The sequence below is a fragment of the Oncorhynchus keta genome, chromosome 10, assembly GCF_023373465.1.
Source record: "Oncorhynchus keta strain PuntledgeMale-10-30-2019 chromosome 10, Oket_V2, whole genome shotgun sequence".
Taxonomy (NCBI): Eukaryota; Metazoa; Chordata; class Actinopteri; order Salmoniformes; family Salmonidae; genus Oncorhynchus; species Oncorhynchus keta.
In genome coordinates, this window is record NC_068430.1 from 65626687 (window position 1) to 65649713 (window position 23027).

The 23027-nt window shown below is 42.4% G+C and overlaps 1 protein-coding gene across 7 annotated transcripts in view; it reads left to right on the forward strand.

Annotated features, from left to right (window-relative positions):
• Window positions 1-1670: 1670 nt before the first annotated feature.
• The window catches only part of LOC118389397 (regulatory-associated protein of mTOR-like), a 214622-nt gene continuing 193265 nt past the window's right edge, over window positions 1671-23027 (forward strand). For 3 of the 7 annotated variants that reach the window (XM_052527656.1, XM_052527658.1, XM_052527661.1), the window contains exons 1-2: window positions 1671-1810; window positions 11423-11597. In XM_052527656.1, the coding sequence (XP_052383616.1) occupies window positions 1713-1810; window positions 11423-11597 (273 nt within the window). In that variant the 5' untranslated portion in view covers window positions 1671-1712. Of the gene's footprint in view, window positions 1811-9444; window positions 9905-11422; window positions 11598-23027 lie in introns of those variants that run through there. The other 4 variants (XM_052527657.1, XM_052527660.1, XM_052527659.1 and 1 more) reach the window with 2 other exon arrangements.

Genomic DNA, 23027 nt, shown 5'->3' on the forward strand with positions numbered 1-23027 from the left:
CTGCACCACTCAGGAGGCCCTAGCACCTCTGTGGTTTGTAATATATGGCCAATATACCACGGCTAAGGGCTGTATCCAGGCACTCATCGCTGCGTCGTGCATAAGATCAACCCTTAGCCGTGGTATATTGGCCATAGATAACCCCCTCTGGGCTTAAATATATAACATATTGTTACTGCAGGCTGGGGACTACAGATGAACACAGTTCACCTTGTGAGTCTGGACCGTCCCCACTCCCTTGGGGTGTCACAGCACCGAGGTGCACCAGTCTGGTAGCAGCCATGACTCACCAGGTCACACTTATGCACACACGCACACATACACATACACACATTCATACACACATCCAATCTGCTTTACCCAATTACTGTTCTTTAAGTTTTCAGATCAAGGACTTTTTGCACTCAAGGAGAGTTTTCTGTGTATGGGGAGGAGCTTAGTGGATGGATGAAAAAAAACTCTTCAATATTGCACTGCAATGTTTTCTGAAGGCCTTTTATATTCTTAGAGATGCATTGCTATTTCCTCACATCGCCACACTTTGCATGAACACGGTCGACAGAGATTCTCCCAGGCCCTTTGACCCTCCACAAACTCGGTGCATTTCCCGTCTGAGTGTCCGTGTACCAAGGGCGCTCTCCTTAGCTCATCATCGAAACATCACTGCATGTGTTTCCAAAGATATGAAACCCTACAATGCACAGAATCATCACCATTTAGCACCTCGCTATAGCGGAACACTTTACAGCAAGAAAGGACACAGTGCAAAGAGATAAATCGTGTTATGTGCCAACTGCCAAGCCAATTTGGACGTTTTAGTTGGACGCTTTAACAATGCTTTAACAATGCTTTTACAATGCGTCACTATTTCAACAGACGCAGCACTCTTAAAAGGCAAGCTGAGGATACCCTATCTGGGGGGGATTATGAAGTTTAAAAGATCTTTAATACCTCAACAGAGAACAAATTATTTGCTTTAAATGGCTCACATTCTGTGAGCTGGGGCATTTCAGGTTGCTCCCCATAGCTGGAGTCAACATTGTGGTAATGTTGGCGGCAGTTTACTTTCCTCTGCTTGGATTTGAATCTCTTTATCAAGGACAAACCCAATTAAAAGCAGCCTGCTGTCTCCCAAGCAGGAGACCAGCTCCCATCATGCCCTTCACCAGACGGCGGTGAGAGCCCCACAGCAGTTGTCGAGGTCACCAGAACCTTCTTGTGTGATTTATGGGGAGTTGGCCAGCTTCAGGGGGGTTTGCGGGGACTTGGCCTACTTCAACTCCAAGGTGGTTTGTGGGGACTCACTCGACACACTCCACTGTGTCTATATAACGAAAGATGAAAAATCACCCAAGTAGCGTTAATTAAAGTGGGTCCACATTCTCCACCAAGGCATCCTTCAGCTTTGGGCTGAGTTTGCAGATACCCAGGTTCTTACTCCTGTCCTGTGTGTTTTATGTACGATTCGTTTCCTTCTTGCGTAACAGCCATCTTAGATTACGATAGTACATCATTTGATGGTGTCTTAAGTAAGTCTTCAGTGTCCACCTGTCATTGGTCTGCTCTTAAAATAGAATAGCTCTAACTCTACACTGTGGGGTATCTCAATGTTCTGAGGACCTCACATGATGCAGTATACTAATAGGAAGCAGCCTTCTAGGCAGCCTTTCATTGCTTAATCAAAGGCTCAATTGATATCATTCAGTTCATATATGGCAAGGCTGTTCACTGTTGGTCCTGGAGGGCCAAAACACGTCTGGTTTTCATCCTCTCCTTCTAATCAGGGACTTAGTCAGACCTGGGACACCAGGTGAGTGCAATTTAACCAGCAGTTAGGAACAAAAAAACAGCAGCGTTTTGCCCTTCTGGGGATTTGAACAGCCCTGATATATGGGCGTACTGCATATATGATAGTGGCATTACGCTTGAGTAACTTGCAACACTTAAACGTTTGTCAGGTCTAATGCTTCACACCTCTGAAGTGGAATTTGATTGATCACATTGCGACAGGATGCTGCTTTTGGTGCGGATAACTGTGTTCTCGCAACATGTGCCTAGCTACATTAAAGACCTTGATAGACATGCTGTCAGAGAGCTATTTTGAATATAAAAAGCCCTCTTTTGTATCAGTTTGAAATACCTCTTCTGTCATGTAGTTTTGACGTGAAAGGTCACTTGACATTCTCCCCTCTCTTTACAAGGAGCTTGGTCTATAATGCCGTATGTCCACCAGATGCATGTGTTTTGTTTTGCCGAATGTCAATCCGCATTATCCATACTTGACGCACATGTGCTTCACTTTTCAACTAGCTAAAAGCTAGCTAGTTGGAGTCTGTGACTGTGCTTCTGTTTGTACCACCGCACGGTTAAGTAACGCAGGAGTTGAAAACATTGAACGAATGCGGTACACAGAACACACCGCAGCCTAGTGCGGTACCCCCCAGCGTAGCGTTGCAGCTCCATTGACAATGAATGACTTCTGCCCGAACGCAGTGAGTTTGATGCATCTGGTGGACATGAGGCGTAACACTACAGTATGCCGACGGAGCAGACAACTCATGGGAGTGGCTTTTCTGTACACACATCACATTAAACTGTATTGTTATCAGATGAAGTGTGTACTCCATCATGCGGTTGTCGTTTCACTCAGGTAAACAGTAGCGCTGTATGGGTAAACTCACCGGGGATGACAAGCCAGGACAATAATGTTATATTACAACCTATGTGTTGTGATAATTGTGTTGTTTGCTCTACAACCTGTTAGTTCATATGCCTTGCGACTGTGATATATAGGCCTAAGGCCGAGACAATAAGAAGACACAGTGGCAGAATACATTCAACCACACCTTTGTTTCATCACAAAACCGGAGAGCAAGCTCTGTCTGGTGAAATCCAGTTAGCTCACCCAACTTGTAGAGAAGTGCCAATGCCAACCTTCTCTTTCATATTGCCTAAACAGCCATACAGTACACACTGAGTTTTTGTCATCCCAGACTACCTGGCTAAAACGCCAGGCCAGTAAGTTAACATTAGCTTATTACATCTAGCTACATGTTGAACTGCCATCCTTTCAGGCCATGGGCACAATGTATGAATTTATGATTGGATCAGATTCGGCATTATAATCAATGGCCAGTATGGAGAATGAAATAAAACCACAAGTCTAAATCCCTATCTCCATCCATGGTTAATTTAAGAAAGGGGCAATTTTAGCTAGCTTAGCCACCAGAAGACAACACAACTAGTTGCAACAATAAAAAAGCTTCTGTAAATTATGTTTGGCTTTTGGTGTGATATGATTGGTGTGAAGCCAAATCCAAACTGACTTCCCTCAACTTTTTTTTGGTGCACCAGGACCATTCACAGTTTAGCTCAATGCTGCCCGGCTATTATTTATATTTATTTTTTATCAATGGAGGCCAAATGCTCGCTGGCTTCCCTTGTATTCAATAGTACGGGCGGCAACAATATCATATTATTTTTGACCAGACAGCATAAAGTAGATGGGCTTCACATACAGAGACAGAGGGGCGCTGTTGCGCTCACTCGGATGCTTTCTCCGGTGATATACATTCAGCCTCTTGCGAATTGAAGGGAAATTATGAAACACTGAGAGACAAAATATATATTATTCAATGTTTTTTTTCTTTTTTTCTTGGGGAAGCCTGACTTCCCTTGGCATCCATGAGTACACGCCACTGCAGGTGAATGACTGTCAGCTCAATTTCAGACATGCTGATTCAAATTTGTCTCAATTTGGCTGGATACAACCCACCCACCCATATCAAATGCATTTTGAATGTCTTTTTTACAATATCATAGACTGAATCCAGTCATTTTATGTTCAACTTGATTATAACCCTCAAAATGATGACATAACTCAATTACAAGTCTATTACACAGGAGGCAATTATTGTGCTCAGAACATTGCACCTTTTCTGGTTGAAGGTGCCTGTACTGATTAACACCTAAGGACAAACCTCTCTCGGATGCCCACACCTCTTCAGTGTGTGTGAGTGTGTGTGTGACGTGCGTGTTTGTGTGTGAGGGAGAGGGCGAAAGAGTTTATGCGAAAGTGTGCTTGTGAGAGCAGAGAGGAGCAGCAGCTGTTTCTCTGAGGTAAATGGGTCCTCATGTTCACAGGGTGGGTATCGTCGGGGACCTTCTGTGAATGAGTGTGAACACGTGGCTCGCTGTCCTCCTGTCCAGTGGGAATGAAACCTGAGAATAGGCTGCCTGCTCGTCCACTGGCTTCAAATGTGTGTGTTTGGGCGTGTGTGTGCGCACGTACCTAAAAATAGCCCTTTGGCTCAGCAATGGTGACATCACACCATTATAACCTGAGTTTCCAAAATCCCCTCTAGGACCTTCTCCTCCTTTTGTCAAATGACAAATGACTTCATAACCATTGAAGTGCTCTTAAATTCAAGGTCAGCCTGCCCTCCTTTCTCCCCCTCCTCTCCTCCTCTTTGTCTCACTCCCACCAGCTCTTTCAAATCCTCTGTTCGCCATTCATCATCATCCTTTCCATCGAAAGGCTTGAGTAACCTAGTGATGATAAGTGAAAGGTAATCTATGGGGCGTGTGTTTCACACCCATTCATCTGACACACACACACACACCCATTTGTCTTACTATCCTTGTGGGGACCAAACAATTGATTCCCATTCAAAATCCTATTTTCCCTAACCTTAACCCCAAATTTCTAACCACTGACCCTAAGTGTAACCCTAACCCCCAAAGCCTAATATTTATTGTTTTACTATCCTTGTGAGGACTTTACACACACACACACACACACACACACACAATGGGGCATTCTCCTGGTCCTACACTCCCATTGATTGGTAGAACATCTCATATTAATACATTGATCAGGCATAAATGGGGACTGAGTCTGGGAGTGTGATCTGTGATAGCTGCGTTGTTGATCATGAATTAATGGACACCTGTCTAAGCGGTTATTGATGAATGTTTCTGTTACATTCATGTTAGGGCGATCAGCATATCTCTCAAAGCTAATTATTGGTATTGGTCTTTCTTTGGTTATAAAAAATATCAGGTTTCTGTGCTGTCATTTATATCAGGGTCTCACAGCAGCCACTTCAAACGTTGTGAGAATATTAACGCTACCTTTTGAGTCCTACCTCTCTCTAACCTTATTTAACCTCCCACCTCAATGGAGAGAGATAAAGAGGGAGAGAAAGGGGAGAGAGAAAGAGATATCTCAGTGTAATTCACTTCAGAAAGAAATGCTTTGTTGTCTCTTTTGAGGACAAACTCTGACGAAGACCCCGTATAAACACAGCGACCATTATAGTTTGAAGTTTTGAGATGGAAACTTTGCATTTGATTTAAGGCGATATCAACCTTTAATGTGAGTTATGAGCCCGAAGCTGGCGCGAGACTGTCAGGGAAAATGGTCGCACTTGGAGAAAATACTGATGACGATGATATCAATGCTGAAGAATGCAAAGCATTAATCATGACTCCTCTGTTTTTAGTGATGGTCTGTGAGCTTGGCAGACGAACGGCACCAACATGCATAATTAAAACTGGACCCAGAAGCTGGTGTTGTTTCGTCCTCCCAAACAAAGTTTAATGTGCAACCTTTCTTTAATTCCTTAACTTCTTCAAATAAGGTGAAATTAGATGCTGCATGACTTGTAATGGTGGCTTTAGCTGTATTGTGATTTAAGACACCAATGGTTCGTAGATGCATAAAAGAAATCATGCTGAGTCAGCAAACCATGATTTGAACTCTGATTCCCATAATGTCGCCCATACAGTATGTACCTTTATGTGACTGAGAAGAACTGGGTGGGGCGAGTTAATGCCTCATTACGGCTCTTCCGTCTCCAGTTTCCCGTCTGAGAGGACACACTATTATCGTCCACTTAGAGGATCACATTATTATTATATACAAGCTTCCTGGTAAAACAAACCTCTCCACATCCGATTGTAAACCTCTCCGATCCATCTCTCTGCCATTCTCTGCTCTCTCTCTTCTTGCATGGTTCCTTGGCTCTGTCGTCTTGCCAGGGTTGTTGTAATCAGTCCTCAGGGAGGTGACACGTTGGCTTTTCTTCACCCTTGTCTGATTTGGCTCTGGGAACAGCTCCAGTTTCCAGATTGAGCCCCGTTGATCACCTTGTCACCATGCTCCCAATCTGGGAGGAGAACTCTGTGTTTGTCTGTGTATGTCTGAGTGAGTGAGTGAGTGAGTGAGTGAGTGAGTGAGTGAGTGAGTGAGTAATCTTCCCCTCCCCACTATCCCAGGGTCTCAACCTCCATCACACTCTTAAGAGATTGGATTGGTTTCTCATTCACAATGGACACTGAGACAGGAGGGATAGATTCAGCCTGATACAGTTATGAGTTTCTTACACATCTCTAGATTGCTGTACCATAGTGTTGCTGCTGGCTAACTCTAATCGCCAGCATATTGATTACTGCACTGGCCAATGCAGTGAGAGGGAGAAAATCCTGCTGTCCATCTGCCATGCTGTTTTCATGTTTTCTGATGAGATGATTTGACCGCCTTGTGGTGTTGCATATATATGATCTGAGCTGTATTGTGGTGTGCTCATCACCAAGAAGATGAGAGAGTGATATTTTTGTCTGATTTAACAGGGACGTGACTGAGACATTGGAAGAGCCTCTACTTCCCATCTACCATAGCTCATTTCCACTGCATCCCCTATGTCCTGTCTCCTATGAACCAACCAAGAAAATGGATGGAAACAGGAAGGGTTCTCTTGTCCCTTAAGAAAGAATGATTTTCATTTTCTGTTGCAATACGACACAGTAGTAAAGCACATTTCTGTGTCTTGGGTGACTGGAGTCTTTCAAAATTTGTAGTAGAGCGGGTTGAGAGTTTCAAGTTCCTTGGTGTCCACATCACCAATGAACTATCATGGTCCAAGCACATAAAGACAGTTGTGAAGAGGGCACGACAACACCGTTTCCCCTCAGGAGACTGAAAAGATTTGGCATGGGTCCCGAGATCCTCAAAACATTCTAAAGCTGCACCACTGAGAGCATCCTGACCGGATGCATCAGCACCTGGTATAGCAACTGCAAGGCATGTGACAGTAAGGCGCTACAGAGGGTAGTGTGTATGGCCCAGTACATCAATGGGGCCAAGCTTCCTGTCATCCAGGACCTATACCGTGCTTCTACACCTGCATTGCTTGCTGTTTGGGGTTTTAGGCTGGGTTTCTGTACAGCACTTTGAGACATCAGCTGATGTACGAAGGGCTATATAAAAAATATAAATACAATTTTATATACTAGGTGGTGTCAGAGGAAAGATCCCAAAATTGTGAAAGACTCCAATCCCCCAAGTCATAGACTCTTCCCTCTGCTACTGCACGGCAAGCGGTACCGGAGCGCCAAGTCTAGGACCAAAAGGCTCCTTAACAGCGTCTACCCCCAAGCCATAAGACTGTTGAACAATTAATCAATTGGCCATCCGGACCCCCCCCATTTGCTACTCCCTGTTAATTATCTATGCGCAGTCACTTTACCCCTACCTACATGTACAAATGACCTCCATTAACCTGTACCCCAGCACATTGATTTGGTACCGTTACCCCCTGTATATAGCCTAGTTATTGTTATTTTATTGTGTTAATTTGTATTATTTTTTAATTTAGTTTATTTGGTAAATATTTTCTTAACTTTTTCTTGAACTGCATGGTTGGTTTTTAAGGGCTTTTAAGTAAGCACTTTACGGTAAGGTTGTATTCGGCACGTGACAAAGTTTGACTTGATTTGAACTATTTGAATGTCCTTGAGTGGCCCATCCATAGCCTGGACTTGAACTCGATCAAACATCTCTGGAGAGACCTGAAAATAGCTGTGCAGCGATGCTCCCCATCCAACCTGACAGGGCTTGAGCTGATCTGCAGAGAAGAATGGGATAAACTCCCCAAATACAGGTTTGCCAAGCTTGTAGCATCATAACGAAAAAGACTTGAGGCTGTAAACGCTGCCAAAGGTGCTTCAACAAAGTACTGAGTACGTATGCAAATGTGATATTTCAGTTTATTTTATTTGCAAACATTTCTAAAACCTTTATTTGCTTTGTCATTATGGGGTATTGTGTGTTTTCCCGATGAAGAAAAAAAAACAATTTAATACATTTTTAGAATAAGGCTGTAATGTAACAAAATGTGGGAGAAGTCAAGGGCTCTGAATACTTTCCGAATGCATTGTATCTCCACATGGCTTCTTTGGAGTAATTTGTTGCTGTAATCACCTCTACATGATGGATGAACTTTTTCAATCTCTTAGTAGAGAGTAAACAGAAAGTGGGTTTCATTTTTGTCACAGGGACAGATGGATGTATTTTTTTTCTCTCCAGTGTTTCTTCTAAAATCTTAAACCCCCCCACTGAGTGAGGAATGAGCACAAAAGGCAGACAGCAGTGGATACAAGGAAAAATAGAGGCAGCTGCTTTCTGTGTGAATTCACTTGTTCAGTGGAAACAGGCAGTGAGAATTGCAAGGTGCAATTCAGCAAATATTCCTGCGGCCGAGTAACCCTGAGGTAAAAATCTGGTCAGAAGGAATGTAACAGACAACCAAAAATATGCTGGAAATGTCTTTGAGCACCACCCTGCCCCCCCTCCCCCATTACTTTTCTCTGGCTAAAGAATTGCATGTGCTTCTTTTCTAGAGAAAATCTAATTAGGTAGGAATGGGCAACCTTTCAATGTTATAAGTTAAAGAAGTACATTTTAAATGTTTGAAGAGGCAATCTGCAGTTGCTTCATCCATTTTTGGAATTAATTATATGTACCCACTGATTCTTTGGTGAATATAACTTATACATGCCTCATTAGCTTAGTTCAACTGTCTTACTCGATTAGGATCCAAAATGTAAGCTTGTTTTACTCCAATGTTTGTAAACAACGTAAATGTTAACAAACACTATATAGCCGCAAAATATGGTTAAAACCATAATTCTGATATCATGGATGGTCAGTCCTGTCTATGAATTTGAGAGTAATTACATTTCTCCAGCTCCATCTTTTAGCTTTTTACCCGAACTAGGGGCGGGATGGTGCTTGGTTATTTCCCATTTAAGGTATTTTATGTTTGTTTGGATTATAATACAGTATCTTGAAAGATTTCACTTTAAAACACGATGTCTATAATTGCGCAATGACCTTGGGACAAGGCACTACTTGCACTATCATGGGCCTATGTAGTCCTAAATATTATTATAGTGGGAAAAGCTTAATAAAAAGTCCGATTTTCAACAACATCAATCTCTCAAAATGTACAGGATGCAATAATAAACGTATATTTTTGGATCTCATTGAGACATCACAACTGAACTTTGTGGAATATTTAGGACTTGATTTGACTTTTATTTTGATGAAAGGGACATTCACTGACCATGATGACGTTTTTAATGACATCTTCAGTCCAGCCCTGGGTGCTACAGTGCATTGTGGGTCTTTCCCAAGATGGCGGCGCCCTTGCAGAAGTGCTGAAGAAGTGTCTCTGGAGAAATAGTTGGAATTGTTTGTTAAATTCACGGCAACTAGCTTACAACGTCGACGCACGTTTGTGTCAGAAGACCACGCGACAAGCGTCATTGACAGCTCGAGCCTGACAGCGCGTGGCGTGGTTGTGGCAGAGTGTCCGTGTGAAGATGGGCCTCGTCTCGAGCCCCTTCCCATAGCAAAGAGCAGCGGTGGGGAGAGAAACCGCAGATTTCCCTGCAAACACATACCGGTCGAATTTGGACCTGTCGGGTTCGACATAGTTTACAAATTGTGGACGCTACCGTACAATTTTCTTTCAAGAATTATCTGTTCGACCGCGTCTATAATAGTCAGGAGACGGAGAGGTATCCCACCCCGTATCGAAAAGGATTCTACCGTGCCAAGGTCTGTACGCTGTTCGCCACCCTGTTAAAAATGCAATTTCTGCACATTTGCTTCACTTGCCAGCCATTATTTTCGAAAACGTCTATCTAACTACTGTACCTAGCAATTCCACAAGTAACATGAAGCATGCACAGTTTTACAAGCATGAAGTACAAACCTGTGAAAACGATACTAGCTAGTTGTCAGCCAGTCGGCTAAGGGTCTGCTAGTTAGCCAGCAGCTAACCTGTCAAACTCGACACCGGGTCTGCTAGTTAGCCAGCAGCTAACCTGTCAAACTCGACACCGGGTCTGCTAGTTAGCCACAAGCTAACCTGTCAAACTCGACACCGGGTCTGCTAGTTAGCCACAAGCTAACCTGTCAAAGTCGACCCCGAACTCTAGAACAGCCACGCGCGAGCATGGGTCAACCTCTGCAGGTTGATAACGTTCTATCGATTTCCAATTCTGTTATGTACATTCTGCAATATGTACTATCCCCCTTAGAAAAGGACATGTCCATGTAAGTTACCGTTAGCCTATCCATTCTGCGTATTATCTACCATTTGACGGTTAAGTTAATTTCAAAGGGAATTCACTGGTGAGACGTCATTCTCAGACTTAAACATTTTTACACAGCTAATGTTAACCGTGTCAAATGCAAATACAGTAGCTACTACTAGTTATGTACTTATTAGAACGAGAATATGCTCACTACCGCACATGACAAACGAGTCTTGCGTGGTTGTTTTGAAGCTAAAGCTGTTGAGTTCTTATCCCACTCACCAGGGCCAGCTGTGGTGTATGGGGTTTAGGGATGTGAGGCATATGTATAATCTTGAGGAACTGTACCAGAAGTTAAATGTCTCGCTATCAAATTAACGTCTGAATCCAACTCTAGCCTGAACAGCACCATATTCATGTTGAGTTAGACAGCAGGAAGCTATTAGACCATGCAGTTCGAGGGAGACTTCCTTGCACAAAATGTACTGCTGTCTACACAGCCGGAATATGGTGCGGTTCAGACAAGTTGGATTCAGACGTTTATTTGATAGCTAGGGTCACATTTCACTATATGTCTTGTAAGTAGAGCTAGAGATGATACAAATTCCTTTGTTGACAGGAAATGCTTTTTTTGGTGTGGGCAGCTATATTGTGGTAGGGTTATTTAATGTTGCCACCCACCAGAACGATTAACAACTCAGGGAGTCCAACCAATACAGACTTCTGACGTTGAGTTCCAAAGCTAGGTGGTGGTAGTTTTTATCCCAGAGCTGCTCCTCAACTGACCGGTATTGTCAGCTGGTCTATGGCTAACCCAACACTGCCCAAACTTTCCTAGTCATTAGGAAGCAGAACTTAAAATGGTTGAATAGTTTGGATCAAGAGTAGATTGCATCTGATGGATGCATGTTAAATATTTATCATATTCCTCAATGTTACACAAAAACATACTGTACAGCTATATCCTATTATTGAATGAAGAAACCTTTGTTTTATCACTGACCCCGACCTGACCTCCTCTCCATCTCTCCCTCAGGGCCCTGATGAAAATGGATTCGGAACTGCTGAACTCGCCGGCCTTGTGTCTGGCTGAGGAGGAGGAGGCGGACACGAGCGACTGGAACCTGCCGCTGGCCTTCATGAAGAAACGCCACTCAGAGAAGATCGAGGGCTCCAAAGCCCTGGCCCAGAGCTGGAGGATGAAGGACCGGGTAAGAGATGTCCTTATGGTCCCGTTGCACCATGTCCTAAGTCTCTACACTGTTCTGCTGAACTAGGGCTTTTTAATGGTGAATGGAAAAAGGCCCTACCGAGTTGCTCATATTGTGCAGTTGCTCTTGGTTCTCATTATAAGGTTAGTCTTGTTCAATCTTTGAAAGTAGCTCATGAATGATGAACTGAAACCAGGGAGACTTTTTAATTGGGAGACCACTGTGTTGGTTTAATATCCAGAAACTATGGTTAGGTTCCACAGCTGTGCAGATCTTAAAATCTCCCGTTTTAAACAGCTGCTTTTCCAGATTATTTTAAGTTCTCATTAAACAATGTTAACTTCATTATCACTTTTGACTGGAGTATGTCTACTTGATCATTTCATTTGACTTGCATACGTCCATCAAAGAAAGGTTGCTTTTGAACTAGCATATCATAAAAAAAAATCCAGTTTGCTTTATTTTGTATTTTTGTATTTAATACTTAATTTTTAAAATTAAAACATACAATCGACCTGTGGTGAAGCCACTCAAGATTTACATTACATTCAGTCATCTAACCGTCTCCCATCCAGAGTGACCCACAGGAGCAATCAGGGTCAAGCTCGTCGACATATCTCCCAACAAGTCAAAACGGGGACAACAACAGAAAACAACAATGCGAAAATAAAAGACTTCAAGGACACAAAATCTAAACAGCAAGGCCAACTGAACAGCAAGGCCACACATTTCAGTACATGTGTGGCACTGTTTGTGTGTGCTTGTTGAATCCGAGTGCGTGTATTTACAGTACCGGTCAAAAGTTTGGACACCTACTCATTCAAGGGTTTTTCTTTATTTTTACTATTTTCTACATAGTGAAGACCAACTATGAAAAAACAAACGGAATCATGCAGTAACCAAAAATGTCTTGAAGGAGTTCCCGCAAATGCTGAGCACTTGTTGGCTGCTTTTCCTTCACTCTGCAGTCCAACTCATCCCAAACCATCTCAATTGGGTTGAGGTCGGGTGATTGTGGAGGTTAGGTGATCTGATGCAACACTCCATCACTCTGTATTCTTTGTCAAATAGCCCTTATACTGCTTGGAGGTGGGTTGGGTCATTGTCCTGTTGAAAAACAAATTATATTCCCACTAAGCCCAAATCAGATGGGATGGTGTATCGCTGCAGAATGCTGTGATAGCCATGCTGGTTAAGTGTGCCTTGAATTCTAAATAAATCACTGACAGTGTCACCAGCAGGATATTTCCACCAGTCTAATGTTCATTGGTCGTGTTTCTCGGCCCAAGCGAGTCTCTTCTTCTTATTGGTGTTCTTTCAGTAGTGGTTTCTTTGCAGCAATTAGACCATGAAGGCCTGATTCACATAGTCTCCTCTGAACAGTTGATGTTCACATGTCTTGTTACTTGAACTCTGGAGCATTTATTTGGACTGTATTTTCTGAGGCCGGTAACTGTAATGGACTTATCCTCTGCAGCAAAGGCAGCTCTGGGTCTTCCTTTCATGTGGCGGTCCTCATTAGAGCCAGTTTCATCACAGCGCTTGATGGTTTTTGCGACTTCACTTGAAGAAACTTTCAAAGTTCTTGAAATGTACAGTATTCACTGACCATGTCTTAAAATAAGATTAAAGTGAGCTATTATATGGACTTGGTCTTTTACCAAATAGGGCTATCTTCTGTATACCACCCCTACCTTATCACATCACAGCTGATTGTCTCAAATGCATTAAGAAGGAAATTTCACAAATCAACTTTTAACAAGGCACACCTGTTCATTGAAATGCATGGCTACCTCATGAAGCTGGTTGAGAGAATGACAAGTGTGCAAAGCTGTCATCAAGGCAAAGGGTGGCTATTTGAAGAATCTCAAATGTAAAATATATTTTGAGTTGTTTAACACTTTATTGGTTACTACATGATTCTATGTTTTATTTCATAGGTTTGATGTCTTCACTATTATTATACAATGTAGAAAATATTAAGAATAAAGAAAAACCCTTAAATGTGTAGGTGTGTCCAAACTTTGAACTGGTACTGTACATGCGAGCATCTGTGAGTCCTCGGCCTCAGCCTCAGGCAAACAGTCAATGGATGTAACAGCGTTGCCCATCAGTGTCATTCAAACTGCCTTTTTTGTGTGTTTATTAGGTACTTAAAAATAATCTTTGACCGTCATTCTATCCCCCCGCCCAGCAACTCCTCTCCCACTTGTCTCCAGTTCCACGGACCAAACTTCAGTTTCCCTCAGTCTGTCCTTCCTTTCTCTGCTGGCCACCCTCTTCGGATTTCTGCGTGCCATATGTCTTTCAATTATGCTGTGATGTTTAACATACAATTTGAATCTATCGAATAGAATCTGCACCTTGCGAGTTGAAGAAAAATACTTTAATTTTAATTGTATTTTTATTTCACCTTTATTTAACCAGGTAGCCTGGTTGAGAACAAGTTCTCATTTACAACTGCGACCTGGCCAAGAAAGCATAGCAGTGTGAACAGACAACAGAGTTACACATGGAGTAAACAATAAACAAGTCAATAACACAGTAAAAAAAGAGTCAATATACATTGTGTGCAAAAGGCATGAGGAGGTAGGTGAATAATTACAATTTAGCAGATTAACACTGGAGTGATACATGATCAGATGGTCATGTGCAGGTAGAGATACTGGTGTGCAAAAGAGCAGAAAAGTAAATAAATAAAAACAGTATGGGGATGAGGTAGGTAAAATTGGGTGGGCTATTTGCCGATAGACTACGTACAGCTGCAGCGATCGGTTAGCTGCTCAGATAGCTGATGTTTGAAGTTGGTGAGGGAGATAAGTCTCCAACTTCAGCGATTTTTTTTATTTATTTATTTATTTTTATTTATTTTTTATTTATTTATTTATTTATTTATTTATTTTTTTTGCAATTCGTTCCAGTCACAGGCAGCAGAGTACTGGAACGAAAGGAGGCCAAATGAGGTGTTGGCTTTAGGGATGATCAGTGAGATACACCTGCTGGAGCACGTGCTACGGGTGGGTGTTGCCATCGTGACCAGTGAACTGAGTTAAGGCGGAGCTTTACCTAGCATGGACTCGCCGAAGTCGAGGATCGGTAGGATAGTCAGTTTTACTAGGGTAAGTTTGGCGGCGTGAGTGAAGGAGGCTTTGTTGTGGAATAGAAAACCGACTCTAGATTTGATTTTAGATTGGAGATGTTTGATATGAGTCTGGAAGGAGAGTTTAGTCTAGCCAGACACCTAGGTACTTATAGATGTCCACATATTCTAGGTCGGAACCATCCAGTGTGGTGATGCTATCAAGAGTATATTAGTAATTGACTGACCAGGTCTATCCAGATCTCCCAACAATGCTATTTCTAGGGCACATTTTAGATGAATGTAATTTTTCTTTCAGCCATTCCTGAACCTGAGACTCGAAACAGGCTACATAAGGGCAATACCAGAACAAATGGTCTATTGATTTTGTATCCTCACAAAAGAATCTACAGAGCTGCGATGATTGTATGCCCTAAATATTCAACATTTTGTTGTTGTGCAAGAATTCTGTACAATAGTTTTAGCTGATATAGACAGTCGTTTTTATGTATCAACTCATACATCTTGTGCAATGGAATCGGTATATCAAACATCTCTTGCAATCTGTATGGCAGGAACATCTTGATATAACATTACAGTCATCACAGTCTACTGCTTTAGGAGAGACAATTCGTTCTGCAGCGAGACTCCCACATTCAACCTTGTTAAGGTTAGCCTTCGTCTATATTGTTCCCCATTTGCAGAAATTCATTATAACTCTGCTTCAGGCCAACCCTAGGCGCTTTGACAGTGGAATTTTAATGCTTTTCTCTAGTAAATGGTGACAGTGGGATTTCTGTTTCTATTACACCTGCCAGGGTTTATATGAAAGGTGCTGTTAGATCCCTGCAGCACTAGCTTTGTTTCATAGAGTCTGTTATGGAGAGCTATGGCGGCAATAATGCCAAGTGTCACATTGCTGTACGCTTCGCCGGGTGACTTAGTATCCCTATTGGCAAGACAATCACCCAAATGACATTAACACACTTCTGCTATTATGACATAGAAATTAGGCTCATACACTGTGCTTCAGGTTCTGAATTATATTGTAACGATAAACATTTAATTCATATATTCATTCCAAAACAGGAGAGATTCTTTGGGGTAAGACAAAGGGACATTCTTTCTCTAACACTGATAGAAAATATGCCAATATAATTTATGCTAGTTGATGTTCTACAAAGAATACATTGTTTTGCATCAATTAATTTAATTACTGTACCCGTTTTGATTGTGTATGGCAGGGTTCCTCAACTGCCGGCCTCCCCCATGGGCGATTGACATTTTTTTATTAGAATTTTTGCAAAACATTTTTATTTAATTTTTTATTGTTGGACATAATACTGTAATAAAAACAACAACAATCTGTTACAAACTATTCCCACACATAATATAACTATATGATCGTATGCAAATGTAAGCAAGGTTTGATATTGTTTTATTCAAATATCTTTGGGCTTACGGTCAATATGCAGTCGACAAATAATTTGTAATTATGTTCCGGCCCCCTGACCAGCCGCTTAAGAAATAAATCTGCTTAATGTTCCCTGGTCTACTGTTATTTACTACAGGGTGATTTTCAGAGCACTCCTGTATTATTGGCAACCTATGTAAATATGAACAAAAAATGCTGTGAACAAAATGTAATTGTTTATCTGCTTGATCTGACACTCAAAATATCATATCAGTCTAACCTTTTTGAGTTAAAATTGTTCAAATAAATCGTCAGCAAGAAATAATTATTTTTATTAAAAAACATGCATCTCACAATTATTGGCAATCCTGCGTTTAGTACTTTGTGCACCCTCCCTTTTCCAAGATAACAGTTCAGAGTCGTCTCCTATAATGTTTGATGAGGTGAGAGAACACATAGGAAGGGATTTGAGACCATTCCCCCATTTAAGAAACTCTCCAGATCCTTCAGAGTCCTTGGTTCCTCGCTTCTGGACTCTCCTCTTCAGCTCACCCCATGGGTTTTCAATTTGTTTTAGGTCAGAAGACTGGGATGGCCATTGCAAAAGCTTGATTCAAAAGTCAGTGAACCATTTTATTTGTGGATTTGGAGGTATGCTTTGGATCATTGTTCTGCTGGAAGATCCAACAGCCACTCAGTTTGACGCAAAATCTCCTGGTACTTTGAGTCCATGATGCCAGGTATCCTAACAAGGTTCCCAGGGCCTTTGGAAGTAAAACAGCGCCACAACATCACAGCTCCACCACCATACTTCACAGTGGGGATTAGGTTATTTTCTGAACAGCTATTTTATGCCAAACCCAGCTCTGGTGTTTGTTGCCAAAAAAAGCTCTATTTTAGTCTCATCAGACCATAGAACATGGTTCCAACCGAACCTGGTTCCAATGACATTTAGCAAACTCCAGGGGCTTACGTTTGTGGTTTGGTGACAGCAGAGGCTTTCTTCTGGCAACCCTTCCAAATAACTTGTTGGCATGGAGGTGGTGTTTTAGTTTTAGCTTTGGAGACTTGATGTAACCAACTTCTGCAATTCTCCATCTGTGTTCCTTGGGCAAAAACAATTCCACTTGAGCCATCCTTCTCACTGTGCATGGGGGCAAAATACACTTGCGTCTTCTTCCAGGCAGGTTCATCACAGCTCCAGTTGTTAAACATTGATTAATTATTGCCCTCATAGTGGTGATGAGTGTTTTCACACGTGTAGCTATCTTTTCATAGCCTTTGCCTGATTTGTGACGGTCAACAACCTTTTTGTTTAATTTAATTAGTGTTTTCTTTGGCCTTTCTGATGTTGATGGATGACTAAGGGAGTTTAGCCTGTCACCTCATATGTATACCCCAGTGAAACAGGAAGTCATGGATGAACACGAGTTCCCAAAGATTCACATTTAACTTTAAAAAGTAATATCTTAATCGGATATACATCAACTTTGTTCTTAAGAATTTCTAGGGGTTCTAATAACTGTGACCCATGTTTTAAAATAAAATGATTTACTGATTTACTATCTTTCTTTGAACAATTTTAACTCAAAGGTTAGATTCATATGATATTTTGAGTGTAAGATCAAGCTGATAAACAGCAATTACATTTTTTCAGTAATTTTTGTTCATATTTACATAGGGTGCTAATCATGGTCCTGATAACACCAAGGTCATGGGTCGGGGTGGCAGGTAGCCTAGTGGTCAGTAACCGAGAGGTTGCTAGATCAAATCCCTGAGCTGACAAGGTAAAAATCTGTCGTTCTTCCCCTGAACAAGGCAGTTAACCCACTGTACCTAGGCCGTCATTGTAAATAAGAATTAGTTCTTAACTGACTTGCCTAGTTAAATAAATAACAATTCAGGAGATTACTGTAGATTGATTGACAGTGATGGATGATAATGTTAGGTGTGGTACTAGGGTCCCCATTGGTTGTGTATTTTAAGCGTTAAAGCTGTTGAGGAGTGTGTTGTGAAGGGGCTATCGAGTGGCCCGTAAATTATGTGCTGCATTGTGGGAAATCAGCAGGATCATGGCCAGCGAGCTACTACACTACAGTCACTGATGGGCTATCTCAGGATGAGAGGTGGCAGGCTGCCCAATTACAAGGCCCATTGGTCAAGGTGGAGTCCGGTCCCTGTGGAGATGTCTGTAATTGAGTTGTGACCATGTCGATGTGTGGAGCGCTCATGAAGCAAAGCGGCGTGTGTGTGTGTGTGTGTGTGTATGTACACCTGCAAGTGTGTGCATTGGAATCATTCACGATAGGCCTGCAGAAACTCAATCATGGTCGGCCTAGTTGCTGCTCCGAATCCCACAAACTCTGCCTCCCTGTTTGGCTTGTCTATGGCTGCTTCTGTTTGCAATATGGCTGTGTTTGTGGTACTGGGCTTTATGGGAGAGCTATGTTATTTATGGTACCCAAAATAGTCATGGGTTTGCCTCTGTCCTATATATGTCAATGCCATGGATAGAGGTCGGGCTAGAGTCTTCTGAAAGGATACATTGTAACACTGAATGACATTCAGGCGCTGTGACATGGAGCAGTGCGAGACAAACCAACCCTAACCCCAAAGTACACAGTTAGTAGACCTGACTCATTGAAGAGAACCCCAACGGTTCCTTATTAGATGTTTATGGCTCGCTCACCCCCCGGCCTGAACTGGGACTATAGAGTGAGCTGTTAGTGGATGAGCAGTGGCTCACTGGAGAGAGAAGCTAGATAGAGTAAACCATGTCGGATAGCACCCTGTGCAGAACAGCCAGACTTGAATCTACTATACAGGAGAGAGCGAGACTCTTGTTCATATCCGTGTCCAATACATAAGCACACAATAGCAGATCCATTTGAGGAGTTATGCCATGTCCAGTGCTTGACCCTGATGTGACACTCTCGACCAGGGTTTCCCAAACTCGGTCCTGGGGCCCCATCTGGGTGAACGTTTTTGCCTTAGCAATACACAGCTCATTTTCAACAACCAACTCCTCAGCAATATTTGATCATTTGAATCAGCTGTGTGGTGCTATGGCAAACACCTAGTGGGGCCCACAGGACCAAATTTAGAAAACCCTTCTCTAGATGTGGCCCCTGGAGTTAAACATCGGTATGGCTTGTGTAAGAGTAGTATCGGAAACCCAGAGCTAAGAGCAACAGCACTGTCTAGGATTAATGGCAGATTGTCATAACTTCTGAAAAAAAAAAAAAAAATCTTAATGTTTCTCTATAGGCTGACTCTCCCAACAAATCACAAGGCAGACATGCCAGAACGTTGTAATTCAAAACCATAGTTTGCAGGCGCAACCTTTTGTGGTGGTTTAAGTGAAGGTGGTTGACGCAAACTAGCCACTTGCGAAATGCACTCATTAAAAATAACCTCTGTGATCTCCATTTTACTCGATACTATTTTGTGTCCTGGTGATGTTTAACACTGTCAACAAGTGGATAAAGTGATATAGGAAAGCAGAATGTCCCAACTCTGCCCTTTCCTCTATGCCAAACTGATGTACAAGTTCAGACGTGTTAGCCAGAACATTGATAGGCCTACGTTATGGGAGGCAACACGTCTGTTTAGAAAGACTAGTTAGTACAAGAGGTCTGACCCAGACCCACCAGCAAGATGCACTTCATCTCTTCTGTTTTTTATCCTGATAGTCCAGGGATTACTGTGGATAAAAGCAGAACATTTGATACATTCCTCAGATATGAAAACCTAGAAGGGATGCCCATTTCAAATGTTTCCAGGAAGCAAGTTGAGATTTGCCATGCCCCCCCAGAAAGAGCTAACCCTACTCAGCTGCATGGCCTGAACTCCATGGTATGTTTAAGACACAATATCAATCGTCTGTGTTTATGATATCACTGTGGTGTGGTTAAGCGGGTAAGCTTGACAGCAAAACACTGCATTCTTTTCCAAGCTCTTTCTCCATGACACCGTTCATAAGCGATGTTCCACCAATGACATGTGATGGTGAGGGCTGATGTTTGTCTGTGTATCAGATGATCCCTGACCCATGTGCCCACACAGCTGTTGATTCAGCACGTGAGACCGCACCCCTGTCCTGTCTCACTTCCTCGTAAGAGGGACGTGGAGGCCGCACGCATGGACACACACATGACACGAGATGGAGAGAGAGGAATATAATTAGCCCATCTTACAATACAATAAATCAATACTAAATTGACAACCACACCATTGTAGCAGGAGTGAAATGAGGCAGGTATGCTATTTAGAATGCTTTGCAGTCTTAATCAGTAATCCATCATGAATTAATTAAATGCACACAGGAAATTAACTAGGCCAATTAGACATGTGACCATTGACCTCTAAAAAGGATGTCTGGGTTCTGTCAAAATCAGAGCTAGTAATTTGAAATCCATGCAGATGAGCGCTTCAATGAACCAACCACCTCTGCTTACTCTAAAGTACTGGCTTTCCAACAATGATTTCCACACCCTCAAAAGCACACTTTTTTAGCTTTCTGCCGGGCTGGCTTCCTCCATCTTTGCCATTATTTTCATCCTTTTAAACATATCTCAGTTCACCATGTAAAATGACTATATAATCGCCATGATAACCAGTGTATCTTCTTTAGGAGAGCAGTAAATCCAGATACTGTAGATCGTCTGTTGACGCGAACGTGGACGCGGAGCGTCTGTGGACGCGGAGCGTCTGTGGACGCGGAGTGTGTTGTCTTTTTAAACTGGTAATTGGGTTTGGGAACTCCCCCTCTCATGAATAACCATGCATGGGACTCCTGGGAACTTTGAGCCATTCCCTCCCTCCCTCTGACCCTGCACCTCAGCCCATACGGATCAATGGCCAGTGACTATTCCATTTGCTAGGCCTGCTATAAATTAAGGCTATTTAAACAGAGGGGGCATCGATCTCCCCCGTGCCAGGGCAAGGCCTTGCAGGCTGGACGGCCTTGGAGATTGCAGCATCAGCTTGGGCCACTCACTTTATCGCCAGCCGGACACACATTAGGGCACAGTCACACTCTGATACACGTACATAATCACAAACCCTTGGAATCGGTCTTGAAGTTTGTGTTTTCCATTTGGCTCTCCAATAGTTAAGTGCCGGTGCCATTCACCTGTATGATAGTGAGCATTGTGAACAAGTAAAAAAAAACTCCCAGATTGAACCAAAGTCTGCTTCAGCTTTCACCCTACTCCTCCCTTGTTATCTCTCCCCCCCCCCCTGCGCTGCTCCGAACAGGATTTATGGGATTATTGGAAATCCATGAGGTCCAGGAGACGTGTATTAAAATGTAATTTTGTTTCCTTCAGATTAATGTTAACAATTATGGAGGACCACCATCTTCAGAAGGAGACCGTTGTTATGGAGGATCAGAGCCTGTCCCCTGGGGGGCAAGACTTAGCCTCCACCTTTTCATTCCCTTTGTCCCTCCCTTTTCTCGCCTTGTTCAGTGTTCATCTTCTATATTTTTAAACACAAAAGCTTCAAAAGTGTTTTAAAGCATCACACTTATTTGTACTGAGCTTGCTGCAACACGTACAGATTCTAGTCCCGACTCTCTTCATTTGTGGTTTCTGTGCTGGCTTGTAGCCCTCTGATACTTAATGAGCTTACCCAAATCCAATAGTCATTTCATTATTTCAGTGGCTAAAAACCGCTGCAAAATAACTGCCTACCAAACCACTAGAATATTAAAGAACCTGTCACAAGCCAAACATGTTTCTCTGCACAAGGCAAGCATCTTGGATTTGTCCCAAGTGGCACCCTATTTCATGTATAGTGCACTACTTTTGACCAGGGCCCATAGGGGGCCCATAGGGTTGCAGCCCTTATGTCTCCTCCAATTGGAATGTATGATCTCAATAGGGAGACAATAGACTTCTCCTCTGACGTGAGAAATTAATGGGATTCAATCAATGGGAGCCAACATCTGGCTGCTGTCAAACCTAAATGCCACGTTAGCCTATTATGAATCTGACAGAGATTCTACCTCCCCATTTGTCTCAATTGTCTTTTTTTATTTCATGCTAATTTCTGTGTTTTATTAGTTGCTCGCATATGTCGTTTTTGGGAAACAAATCATTTCATTAGGGTTGTTTTTATTGTGATGGTAATCACCTTAGTTTCCTGTGCCAGGCTGCAGTAATGTTGCTGGTGAATTAGTGTGGTGCTGAACAATGCCAAGTCAGGACAGAACGTCTGGCATGAACGTACCTCACCTCTAAAACTGATCTACAGGTGATGATTTGTGGGTGGGGGTGTGTGTGTGTGGATGGGTATTGGTAGACCCTTTTAAAACCAGGACCTGCTCCGTGTGGGTGCTTTTGTGGGTAGCTGTGACATCTTCAGTTTGACCAAACAACGCAAAGACACCGGAAGAATAATTGCAGTCACAAATGCTCACAGCTGTTTTCAGTCAGTCAGTTAGTGCACTCTTTCCCAATTGCGGCCCTAACTATTGTGTGTAAAAATAGGAAAGAAGATATTAGAGTTGGAACCACAACGTTGTGGGAAATGAAATGCCATGAGTTTCTTTCCCCCTCTCAGCTTTGCTCACTCTGCAATCTCCTGCACTTGTATGAGATTCATCTGAGACCTACCTGTATCTTTTATTGTCTCCTGTATCTTGACCTCTACTCCTGTCTCTGCTTTGTGTGTGTGTGTGTGTGTTAGGGCTGTCCCGACCTAAACAAAAATATCTTGTTCGATTCTATGTTGTCATCTTCAGTGAATAATAATTATTTTGATCGAGTGCTTGCTTCGTTGAGAAAGTACGTGCAGTTGAAATCTGGTCATAGAAATTTCCGGATGATGAAATTGTCTTTTCCTGACGTTGAAATCGGGTACATTTTTGATTCTGAGAAGTTGAAAAGACGTCATTTTACATTTGTTGAAAGTACATATTTTCGGGGTAATT